Below are 12,806 nucleotides of genomic sequence, written 5' to 3'. Positions count from 1 at the left end.
TATGTAAGTTTAGGAATGTTATATACTATAATATTGAATTACTTGGGAATAAGACCTTAAGAGCATGGAATTAGAACTAGAAAGGACCTTAGAGGTCATGTCATCAACCACCTCATTTAACAGATGAGGCCCAGAGAAGTTAGTGACTTTTTGGGGTGGGGGGGTGAGGCAGTTGGGGTTAAGTGACTTGCCCAGGGTCACACAGCTAGTATCAAGTATCTGACCTGAGATCGGATTTGAACTCAGGTCCTCCTGACTCCAGGGCTAGTGCTCTATCCACTGCACCACCTACCTGCCCCAGTTAGGGACTTTTTAAGGTCACATAGTCACTAAATAGCAGAGCCAGTATTTGAACTTGGGTCTTCCGACTCTAAATCCAGTGTTCTTTCCTCTGTATATCACTGCTTTTTCAATAAATTTATTTTTGTGATAGGTTTTTTTTAGATAGTATGTTACTATATAGGGATATATTGATTTGCCACATTTTGTTTTAATAGAAAGGTATTGATTCTTTTGGTATTCCAATAACTTATTGTTTGAGCTTTATTTCTGTCATCTTTTTATCTTAAGTTATCTTACTCTACATGAGTATATCGTTTTTTTTTTTCAAATTTTAAATGAATAAATTCCATCTTTTTCCTCAGGGTTACAGTTTCATTATTACAATTAAAATCATTGTCAGAAAGTCAGATCTGTTCACTGTTTACTTCAACATTTCATTTTTTAGCACCATTTTTAGCAGTAGATTTAATTGAAAATCAAATGTTTTGCTGTTGTTTTTTGTCCTGTTGTAGAAACAGTGAGGGTTCTTTGTGACCATACAAAGCATAGGATCTTAGGTCTAGAGCTAAAAGGGATCTCGGAGACCAGCTACCCCAGCCTTCTTATTTTACAGATGAGGAATCTGAGGCTCAGAGAGGTTAGTTGATTTGTCCAAGATCACACAGGTAGGAAGCATCAGAAGTGGCATTTGAACTCCAAAGTCCACTGACTCCAGAACCAGTAGTACTCTTTCTGCTATACCTTTTAACAAGATGAATTTCAGAATGTAACTTTGATCTACAGCTCCCTAATTTATAGCTCCACTTATATTAATTAAAATAAGAACACATTTGTCTCATTAAAGTATTTGTTTACAGTATTGCACATTTTGCATACATCAGATTACAACACATCAAATTCAACACACTTTTATTAAGCACCTACCATGGGTTTGGTAGTGTATCAAGTACTAGGCTTACAAAGAAAAAAATTAATCACTTCCCTCAAAGAGCTTACATTCTTCTTACAGGACATAATACTTACATAGAAGAGTAAACGCAAAATATATTCCTTGTGATTTCAAGAGGGAGAGAATCCTACAACAGTTGGGGGTAGAGGGGAGTGCGGGAAAGACCTGTATAGGAAGTGAGTGACACCTGATAATTCTCTTTATATTTACCTTGATTCTAAATTTTAACATCCTATGGCACACTCTTTCTATACTTTGTAAATTTAAACCTAATTCATTTTTGTAATGTTAACTGTAGGAAATTTAGTCCTCTGGATCCATATTAACATTTATAGAAAGTCAATGGTCACTGAATTTTTTATACAGTGTCTGAAATAAGTGAAATACTTATTAAAACAATTTTCACTCAGTATTTCTAAACACAACTTTCAGTGACTACTTCCCCTTATCAACTTGAATTAGTCGTAGAGTATATTTTAAAATGTGGTTAGATTCTGGTTTCAAGTTGATTAACTAAGAGGTGTGTTGTATATTCTAAATGTTTCTTCCTTTAGGTAACCGAATGTGAGATATTTCTTTCACTCTTAGTGAAGTTTCTGGATGCAGATAAGCCCCAGTGGCTAAGAGCAGTTGCAGTGGAATCAATTCATAGGCTCTGTGTGCAGCCCCAGTTGTTAAGGTAAGACCTCAAAGGCACAGACAGAGCTTTCAGTTGTCAGAAAGTGAAATAATTCTTCCAAATTGTTAAGGATTTTTTCAAACAAAGTTAGACTTTATATGTGTGGGATTAGAGAGGTAGAGAGAAAGCTTTCAATGGGAGGGGAAGGTGGTGGTTCTTTTAAGACTGAGCAAGTGACGACAGATTCGTTTAGAATGATGAACTCTTTGAAATATTCTCAGATGAATAAGATTTTATCTTTATTTTTGATTGGCGCTAAGGAACTTTAATGTATAACATCTTGATTGGTTTATTAGCATAATTTGTAGCTAAATATTGTTGTTTAGAAACATTTTAAAGTATTTTGCAGGTCCTTTTGTCAATCTTACGACATGAAACAACATTCTACTAAGGTTTTCCGAGACATTGTGAATGCATTGGGATCCTTCATCCAGTCATTGTTTCTCGTCCCAACGACAGGGACTCCATCTGCTACAACAAATCAAGCTGGTAAATGCTCTTTTGCCTTTTTTTCCTTTTTAGTTACTTCACATTAATTTATTTAAACTCTCTTAACCTGGTAGGCAGAAATCTTCTCAGTTTTGTTCTTTACATCAAAAAAGCTATGTTCCCTGCATACGGACTACGACACAGTCAGTCAGTCAATCAGTATTTATTAAATGCCTATTCTGTGATAGGAACTGTGACCAAGAATACAGAAAGAGAAGTGAAATGACCCTTCTATATAAGGAGCTTATATTCTGTCAGAGGAGATAAACATTTACCTAAACTAGTATATAGAAAAGATAAAAAATAAATACAGTGTAAAAGCAGGGGGAGGGCAGTAATGTGAGGGGATTCAGGAAAAGCTTCACATTGAAGCTGTTTGAGAAGAGTTTTGAAGGAAACAAGGGGATTCAGAGAGGCAGAGGGGGAGGAAGGAGTATGTGCAAAATCATGTAGATAGGCTGTGGAGTGCTGTGAAGTGCTGTGAATGAGGATAGCAAGAAAGGGAGTAATGTATAATTATATATGATATATATATATTACATATATAGTACATAATTACATATAATATATAATGTATAATTTAGAAAAGGTATGTTGGGAACACATTGTGAAGGGCTTCAAACACCAGAGGAACTTATTATAATAAAGAAGTGACTGTACTTTTACTTACTTGTAAATAAGAAGAGGATTGAAGGTTAAGTTAATAATCTTCCTTATTTCATAGGAAATAATAATTCTGGTGGCCCAGCCTCAGCACCAGCAAACTCAGGAATGTTGGGAATGGGTGGAGGTGTGACTGTGCTACCTGCTTTTGAATATAGAGGGACCTGGATACCTATCCTGACTGTCACAGTCCAAGGGAGTGCCAAAGCAACCTAGTAAGTAGCAGCAGTATTTGTTCTGTCACCAGTAGGATCTTGGAGAGGCATATTTCATCATGAAGTGCTTTTCAATATATCTTCTTTCCCCGTTAGTGTAGATAACTACTGTTGAGGACAGAGTATTATTGTATTCTTATATTCACAGCTTAGCTGTGACATTTTTGGATGATTCTTCTACTCTAAGATCTAGGTTTGGGGCTAACTTTTTCTCATATTATTTTTATTGTTTATATACTTTTAACATACCAAGGCAAGACATGAGAGAGGCAATGCAATCCATTCCCTCAGTATTATTTTTATCAGTCTCTCTTTGTTTATGTCTAATGGCTTCAGTTCATTTGCACCATTTTCTTACTGGCTGGTTTCAGTGACTCTGTTGCTGCATTAGAGATGTCTTAATGGTTTTGATCCTACTTAATATTTCAGAAGCAAACGTGCTTAGTGCTGTATTGAATATCATTACTATTGGGCATTTGCTGGTACTTATTTATAAAAGTGGAATAAAATCCATACTTCTGTGGATCTGTGACAGATTATAACCAAGCCATGCTTTATCATAAACCTTCGAGAGTCCAGACATTGTATGAGAGGCCTTCCTCTTGTTCTCTTGATCTTGTGTCGATGCCACTGTCGTATATGGCTTCTCCTCACTTGCTGTCTGTGCATGACTAGTTTACCGTCTTTTCTGGTTTTAAATCTCTATGATAATCTCTTTAGTGCTTCTCTTGTGCAGTATATTTGTGCACACCATGCACTGCTCCAGTTCCCTTTGAGTGATCAATCCTGAGTTTCAGTTCCATGACAGGGGACAAAAGATTAAAATACCAGAATGAAAATTCTTTACCATCCTTAGACATGCATCCTAGTAATAGAAGATCACTTAATATCTTGTTGGATGAATATTTGTAGCTTCACAGGTTGCTAGTTTTCGCTCATCTGTATGTAATGGAACAGAAGGTCAGAGATGAGTTAGAGACCTTCAGAGCTGTAAGGACCCATTGACACAGTTCAGTTCAACTTCCTTGTTTTATAGTTAAGAAAAGTGAGACTGAGATATTGAGTAACTGGCTCGAAGTTTTGGCCTCAGGTATTCTGTCTGAGAGAAGTGAATTATGCATTTTTTTTTCAAAGTTTACCTTGGAATTTTAAAAAACAAGTTAATGTGTATGTATATGAATATGACATATACATAAACTTGTACCCACATATATAGATTTTTATTGATGTCTTTTTAATAGTAGTCATTTTTTAATCACTCTTCCCCAATCCAATGTATAAACCTTTCTTTGTATCAAAAGGGGAAAAATATCTGGATAAAATCAACCAGTAATTTTATGCAACATTCCACACATATAGTTCCTCACCTTTCCAACAAAAGGAGGTGGTGTATTTCCTCATCTCATTTGAAGTTTATCTTTACAAAAGGACCAGATCATATAGTACATCTTTATGTGAATACATCATAAGTAAATTCTTAAAAAAAAATTATAGGTCATTATTATCATAGTTTATTGTTTTGTTACAGAAAAACCACAATCTCAAAGTTATTAAAAGGACCTTAAAGATCATCTTGTCCTTCCTCTACCTGAGCAGGAATCCCTTCTACGGTATCTCCAACAAGTAATTGTTCAACTTCTACTTGAAGACTTCAGACCCTACTACCTACTGAATCAGTCCATTTATTTTTGAACTCCTTTATGTCACAGTCATTTTCACCCCATTCTTACACCCTGTCTTAACCCTCACTTGGGAAAAAGTAAAACAATTAAGAAAAAAAACCTGTGATAAAAAAAAAAACCTGTGATGCATTGACTACCCACCCCTCTTCTGTGAGGGAAGATTTATCTTTTACTATCTGTTCTCAGGGTTTGTAGATATTTTTTTTTTTACTTCAGCTGTTGTCTAACCACACATCCTACATTTTCAGTTAAATTTTTGAGCCCTAGTGTGGTATTTATCTCTGTTAAGTTTCATCTTATTAGTTTAAGCTCATTCTAGCTTGATGGCTCTTCATGGTCATTTGCAGATTTGATAATCATGACATTCATCTGTGCCTTCTTTATTTTATCCGAAAGCATTGGTAGCAAAGTAATATTGACCTTTATACCTAGATTACAATGATCATAATTGTGTCTGCCAGTTGTGTTTTTCTTCCAACTTATATGCAGTTAAAAATATTTTTTCACTACTTCTTTTGAAAGCATACCACATAAGTATATTTTAAAAAGTCTGCCATTTCAGTGAGTTCTTAAATGAGCACTAAAGTGAATACTTGCTTTGGATATAGAAAAAAATTGTTTTGACAAAATTAACTGTGACTCCAAGACACCCTGTAGGAATATACCTAAATCCATATGTCTTTGTTTCTGGACATTTTTGCCTAGTAGTTAATGTTAGGGATACAGAGAAAGGTAAAAATATCGTTCCTGAAGCTCTCACTGCAATGGGGGAGACAACGTCCAAATAATTATGTACATAAAATGAAAATGGAAAGTTATCTTAGAGGAGGTGTGTGTGTACGTACACACAAGCCAGGAATGCTAAGAAGTGGAGGGAGAGCATTCCAAGCACAAGGGACAACCAGTACAAATGTATGGAATTGAGAGATAGATTATATGAGGAACAGCAAGTAGGCTACTATGGTTGTATCATAGAGTACTTGGAAGGAAGTGAGAAATGGAAAGGGGGAAGGGAACAAGCATTTATTAAGCACCTACTATATGCCAGGTAGTACTTTACAGATGTCTCATTTGAGCCTCACAACAACTCTGTGAAGTAGGTGCTATTATTATTCCCATTTTACAGTTGAGGAAACTGAGGCGGAGAGAGGTTAAGTGAGTTGCTCAGGGTCACATAAGCAAGTAAGTGTGTGACCTCAAGTCTTCCTGATTGCAGGTCCAGTGCTGTTTCCACTGTACTCCTAGTTAGTTGCTCATCTTTCCAGACTGGAAAAATAGGAAGGGGCGAGGTTGGTAAGGCTTTCAGTAATAAACAGGAATTTATATTTGATCCTGGAGGTAATAAGGAGCCACCAGAGTTTATCCTCACCTTGAGGCAGCTAGGATCTGGGAAGTTGTCTCGTGGTTGCTCTTCCACTTTGGGTGAGAGTTTTCGTTTTGTATGTTTTCATGATTAAAGCATATAGGCCATTGCCAAAACGTTTTATAATCTTGATAGGGCACATTCCATACTTGAAAGTATTAGAAGGTTATTATTTTTTTCCGCAAATTTATTACCAGTCACAAATGTAGCAGTTGGCCTGTTCTTTTTTTCCTGCGGAAAGGAAGAGGGCAGCTTATTGAGGAAATAGGAAATTAAGCCTTAGTATTCCCATTTGTACAAGTAGAATTTAGTTCATCATTAAGAAAAATTAATTTACTTTTCCCTTTTAGAAATAGCTGCAGTGTAGTGTAAAGTGTCGCAGTTTTGTTTTTATAAGTGCAGGTGTCAAGTCCTGGTTCTTTGGTTTCTTATTGACCTCAGGCAAATTACTTAATCTGTTTTGGCCTCAGTGTCCTTATTTCTGAAATAAGAGGGTTGAGCTAGATGACTTCTAAGGTTCCTTTCAACTTTAAAACTACTATGCTGTGTTTTACAGATTACCTGTAATGCCCTCTTTGAGAATTATTAAATACAATGACTCATGTCAGTGCTTTTTTGTAAACCTTAAACATTCATATAAATGTCAGAGTTGTTTCTGTTTTTGTTTTTTTGTTACTTTCATCTTTACTGTTTGCTTATTAATGCTGTGATTTCTTGATAATTTCAGCCTTGAGATGCTGGATAAAGTGGAACCTCCAACTATTCCTGAAGGGTATGCCATGTCTGTGGCATTCCACTGTTTGCTGGACCTTGTACGTGGCATCACTACTATGATTGAAGGAGAGTTAGGACAGGTGGAAACAGAGAGTCAGGCTACCACTGAAACAGCTTCTTCACCAGCACAATCATCAGAACAACAAGATTTTCAATCTGCATCTGATCAGATGGATAAGGAAACAGGTATAAAATGTGATACTTATCTAAAGTGTAAAATGAGATCATTCGTATAGCTAGGGGAAGCCTTTCTTGCACCCAAATCACTTAAAAAACAGCTAGGCTTAAGAATCACTTGTTTGAAATTAACTATGTCACTGTCAGTGTTTAAAGATAATTCAGCCATATTTTCAAAGAACGAAATGTTTTTTTCAAAATTGAATTGTTGGTGAAACATTTAACATTTTTACTATCTAGTAAGTACTGTGAGATCTTTTTTCCTTTAAGTTAGCAGAGCTGTGTGGGAAGAAATGGTGAATGCCTGCTGGTGTGGCCTTCTTGCTGCATTGTCACTTCTTCTTGATGCCAGGTATTCAGTGTTTGTACTTCTTTGCTTTATAGTTTGTATTAGTAATGATTGCTTTAGAACTATTGCCTTATAATGAAAAGTAATGATTGCCATGCTTTTTTACTTGCTTAGTAGAAAACAAAATATTAATAACAAAAAAGGCCTAGTTCTAGCTCATTATTAACTTTTTAATGAGATTGCAAGATTAATTAAGCACATACCATCAACCTAACTTTTATTAATATATTTAAAAGGCTATAAAATTGCCTCTTTGGAAAAGTATTTTCTAAATCTTTTTTAATCCTTAAAAAGTTTAATTTTATATTTACATATGATCTGTGTATTGCTTATACTGTTACTCATATTTGTAGAATACTATAATAATAAATTCAATATTCCAAGAGTTATATGAATAAATTAAGATTGCTTTCCAATTATTTGGATTTTGAAAATATTTTGTATACCAAAATTTTTTTTTTTTTTTAGAATTTTGGGGGGCTGCGTCTTACTATCTTTTTCACCAATTAGTCAGGAAGTCCTAAATAGCTTATTCTCTCTCCAGCACAGATGAAGCTGCCACTGAAAATATTTTAAAAGCTGAGCTGACAATGGCTGCTCTCTGTGGGAGACTAGGCCTTGTAACTTCAAGAGACGCTTTTATTACTGCCATTTGCAAAGGCTCCTTGCCTCCGCATTATGCTCTTACAGTATTGAACACGACAACTGCAGCTACACTTTCTAGCAAATGTAAGACTTGAAATTTAGTTTCCATTTTATTCCTCTATTTGTATCAGAAACTAATACAGTGATAACATTTTGTTATCACATTAATTTGAATAAAACTGACTTATCTAAAAATATTTTTGTTTTGCATATACCCATCTGTCATTCTAACATGATATATATCTCAGTGTGATAGTTTTCTGACTAAAAATATTAACTAAACTACTTAGGACTCCATCACTTGAAAAGTTCATCCTTTAACTTTGTTTTCTTCTTGAAAATATCTACCCGCATTTTCAGTAGTATAGGAAATTTTTTTTCTCTTTATCATTTATTAACTTTTTTACAGTCTTTAAAATGTATATAATTTCCTTACTCCACATTGTACAATAATAAATGCAATTATGCTTATAATTTGATATTTTTAAAAACTGATTTTTAGATAAACATTCTGTATATTTTAATTATTAGATCTTTCCTTTGTTCCCAGCATATTCCATTCAGGGACAGAATGTTCAGATGATCAGCCCATCAAGTGAGTCTCATCAGCAAGTTGTAGCAGTTGGTCAGCCTCTAGCAGTCCAGCCTCAGGGGACAGTAATGGTAAAGGAGATGCCCTTACTTATTCGTGGCTAGCACATTAACAAGGAAATCTTTTGAATTTTCTCTGGACATATATTAAAATTTTACCTTTTTTAGCCTAAGTAATTTATATAGGGAGATGGTGAACTATACAATTCGCGTATATGATCTAATTTCTTGCATGAGAGTAGTTTGTGATTTGAGGAACTTGACTTTAATATAATTCTTCATTGTATTTAAAGTTGTCCAAACCACTTGTTTATTTTTTTTTAATATGAATATTGTTACTTTTTTCTACCCTTAAATAAAAAATATGTAACATTTTCTTTTCTTTTTAAATGTTTAGCTGACTTCAAAAAATATCCAGTGTATGAGGACTTTACTTAACTTGGCGCACTGCCATGGAGCTGTTCTTGGGACATCTTGGCAACTTGTCTTAGCAACTCTGCAGGTATGGTTTCAAAATCTGGACCAGAGGGGGCTGGTTTCATATACAGCAGTTAGGACTACTCTCGGAACCAGGCAGGATCTGTGAGCCAATGTCACCCTGTGCTTTCTTCCTCGTGCATAGACAGTAGAAGACAGGACAAAAGAAAGGAACTGAAGAATGAGAGAGAACACAGAGTAGAGAATGAGAGGAATGGTGTGCTAGAATGTCACTCTTAATGGCCTTATTCTAATGAATGTGATGGCAGTATCATCACCTAGCCTTTAGGGTAAACATTTAATGATGTCAGTAGTGGTGCCACCGATATACTTTGTGTATTGCTATCATTTAAAAACTTTTATTTTTACTTGCATTAGTTTGAAATGTCCCTTTCTTTCTCCATTACAGCATCTTGTGTGGATTCTGGGACTGAAACCTGGTAGTGGGGGTGCCTTAAAACCTGGGAGAGCTGTGGAAGGACCCAGTACAGTAAGCATGAATCATCGTTATTCTTGATTGAATAACTGCTCAGAACTTTTTTGTGTCACATTTAATTTTATCTTTTTCTTAGGTTCTAACTACAGCAGTTATGACTGATTTGCCTGTAATTTCCAACATACTTTCAAGATTGTTTGAAAGCTCACAGTAAGAAATAACTTTTTCATAGAACAATTAACTTCAGCTACATTTTATAGATCAAATGTCTTAACAATTTTTTTAAATTTTTTTAGGTATCTTGATGATGTATCATTACATCATTTAATAAATGCCCTTTGCTCCTTATCTTTAGAAGCAATGGATATGGCCTATGGAAATAATAAGGTACAACATTTTACCTTTATATCTTAAATATTACAGATTGCTCAGTAAAAAATAGAGTGGAGCTCCTTTAGGATCTAGTTTTTAGGGGGCAGGATTAAAACTAATCTTTTGGTCAACTGTGGTACATGTTTTGTATGTCAGAGAGGCAGCATTGTAGTGAATATAGTATGCTTGACTTAAAGTCAGAAGGACCATTTTTGGACTTTTGACTTTTGACACTAGCTAACTCTCAGATCACTGGCAATCCACTTCACCTCTGAATGTCAGGTCACTCATGTACAGAAATACAAGAATACCTGTTGTACATCTCAGGATTGTTGTAAAGCTCAAATGAGATAAATAAACAAGTATGTATGAAGCTTCTACCCTGTGCCAGCAATAGTGTTAGGTTCTGAATATATAAGCACAAGAATGAAACTGTCCCTTTCTTCACAGCACTTCTAGTTAATCAAGGTGCAGCCAGAATGTAAACAAATATATTTTTTAAAATATATAAAATAAATGCAAGGTAAATTTCTTTATAGGTACTGGGTGGCAACAGGAGCAGTGGGAATTGGGAAAAGCTTCATTTAAAAGGTGTAGCTTGAGCAAAATTTTTTTTTTAAAAAGTTTTTCTTTAATAACTTTTGTTTTTATATTGCCTTATTCTCTACCCTGCTCTCTCTAGTCATCCTATATAACAAAAAAAAAAAAAATTTAAGGCAAAAAAATCAGCGAAACTGATCAATATGTGGAAAAAATCTGGAAATATGCACTGTTCAATACCTTCCTGCCCTGTAAAGAAGGAGGAGAGAGGGAGAGCTGCCTTCTTAAATCTCTTCTTTCGGGCCATGTTTGTTCTTTGTAATTTTGCAGCCTTCGTGTCTGTTGTTTTTTGCTTGTTCTTTACCTTTATATTGTTAAAGTCACAGCATTGTTTTGGGGGATTGAGAAGAGTTTTGTTGTAATAAAGGAATGCTAAGAAACTGAGGAGAAAATATAATTCAATGTAGTTCAGGTGAGGAGAACAGCCAAGGGAGAGTCCCAGACCTAGGAGCGGCAGGTTATATAAGAGGACCAGCTAGCAGGCCAATCTGACAGGATTGGAGAGTCCTTGAAGGAGAGTAATGTTTGAAAAGGGTGAAAGGTAGATTGGAGCTAGATTGTGAAGGGCTTTAAACGCTAAACAAAAGAGTTTATATTAGATCCTAGTGGGAAAAGAGAACCGTTGGAGTTTGAGTAATGGTGTGCTGTGGTCATTCCTGAACTTTAGAAAAATAATTTTGGCAGTGATGTGTAGGGAAACCAATTAGAAGCTACTGCAGTAGTTCAGGTGAGTCATGATGACATTCTGAGCTAGAGTGGTAATATGTGTTTGGTGATATGAATAGAGAGAAAGGGATGAAGGTGAAAATTGTGATAGAAATGACATGATTTGCTGACTTATTAGATACGTAATCTGAGGGGTAAAGGAGAGTGAGGAGTTAAGGACAATGCCTATGTTGGAAACCTGGATGACTTGAAGGATAGTGATGCTCTTGGGAGAAATAGGGAAGTTTGGGGATGAGAAGTCGAAGTGGTTTGAGGGAAAGAGAATGAATTATATTTTGTACACGTTTGAGTTTGAGATGACTTACAGGGCATCCAGTTGAAGAGTCAGTAAGTAGCTGCAGAAGTGTGATTGGAGTTTAGGAGAAAGACTGGGGCTATACTAGATTTGAAACTAGTCTGCATAGAAATGGGAACTGCTGAAGTTACTGAGTGAAAGAATATAGAAAGAGAATAGAGAGGACCAGAGCAGAGTGTTGGGGATGACCCTAGGAAAGGGTCATAATACGGATGATCAAAAAACAAAGGGATGGAGATGTAGTCGTCATAGAGGTAGGAGCAAAACCAAGAAGAAAGCAATCTCATCAATGCCCAGAGAGGAGAGTTTGCAGAAAGAGAGGGTGCTTAATTAACTATTTCAAATCCCGCAGAGAGGTTAAGGATGAAGATTGAGAAAAACCTTCAGATCACTAGTAACTTTAGAGAGAGCAGTTTCATTTGAGTGGTGAAGTCATGAACCAAGTAAGGAGAAACTAGAGGCAGTGAGAATAGACAGCTTTTTAAGGAAGTTTGGCTGTGAAAGGGAAGAGAGATGTAGGACGGTGGCTTTGGTGGATGGTAGGATCATATGAGGATTTCTTAAGCACAGGAAAATTTGGGGGAAAGATATTTGAAGAAAGTAACCATTTGATAGGCAGGAAGATTAAAGGGAGAAGATAATTGTGGGAACAAGTTTTTAGAGGAGATGAGATCAAGTGTGCTTATAGAGGGGTTGGACTTCGCAAAGAAAAAAGTTCCCTATCATCAAGTACTAGAGTGAAGGAGGAAGAATGAGGGTTGATATCATGAGTTGCTGAGATGTGGGGAAAAGGGAGCTCACAACAAATGATTTCTTCTTCAGTTGGGTGAGTAGATGGTGCAATGGATAGAGTGCTGGGCTTGGAGTCAGGAAGACATGAGTTCAAACCTACCTCAAACACTTACTAGCTTGTTGACCCTGGGCAAGTTACTTAACTACTCTGTCTCATGTTCCTCATCTGTAAAATGGAGATCATAATAGCACCTGCCTCCCCAGGGCCTGAGGATAAAATAAGAGAATATTTGTCATATGCTTTGCAAAC

The 12,806-nt window shown here is 35.8% G+C and overlaps 1 protein-coding gene across 1 annotated transcript in view; it reads left to right on the top strand.

Annotated features, from left to right (window-relative positions):
• MON2 (MON2 homolog, regulator of endosome-to-Golgi trafficking) overlaps positions 1-12,806 on the top strand; it is a 144,250-nt gene that overhangs the window by 52,598 nt on the left and 78,846 nt on the right. The window contains exons 9-19 of the mRNA XM_027854154.1: positions 1,786-1,910; positions 2,260-2,399; positions 3,124-3,277; positions 7,050-7,282; positions 7,544-7,625; positions 8,167-8,351; positions 8,818-8,930; positions 9,256-9,360; positions 9,745-9,825; positions 9,908-9,981; positions 10,068-10,158. Coding sequence (XP_027709955.1) covers positions 1,786-1,910; positions 2,260-2,399; positions 3,124-3,277; positions 7,050-7,282; positions 7,544-7,625; positions 8,167-8,351; positions 8,818-8,930; positions 9,256-9,360; positions 9,745-9,825; positions 9,908-9,981; positions 10,068-10,158 — 1,383 coding nt within the window. The remainder of the gene's footprint in view (positions 1-1,785; positions 1,911-2,259; positions 2,400-3,123; positions 3,278-7,049; positions 7,283-7,543; positions 7,626-8,166; positions 8,352-8,817; positions 8,931-9,255; positions 9,361-9,744; positions 9,826-9,907; positions 9,982-10,067; positions 10,159-12,806) is intronic.

This window comes from Vombatus ursinus, unplaced genomic scaffold (assembly GCF_900497805.2).
Source record: "Vombatus ursinus unplaced genomic scaffold, bare-nosed wombat genome assembly UNPS02010320.1, whole genome shotgun sequence".
Taxonomy (NCBI): Eukaryota; Metazoa; Chordata; class Mammalia; order Diprotodontia; family Vombatidae; genus Vombatus; species Vombatus ursinus.
Note: the sequence above shows the minus strand (reverse complement) of the source record. Positions and strands in the feature narration are given on the sequence as shown.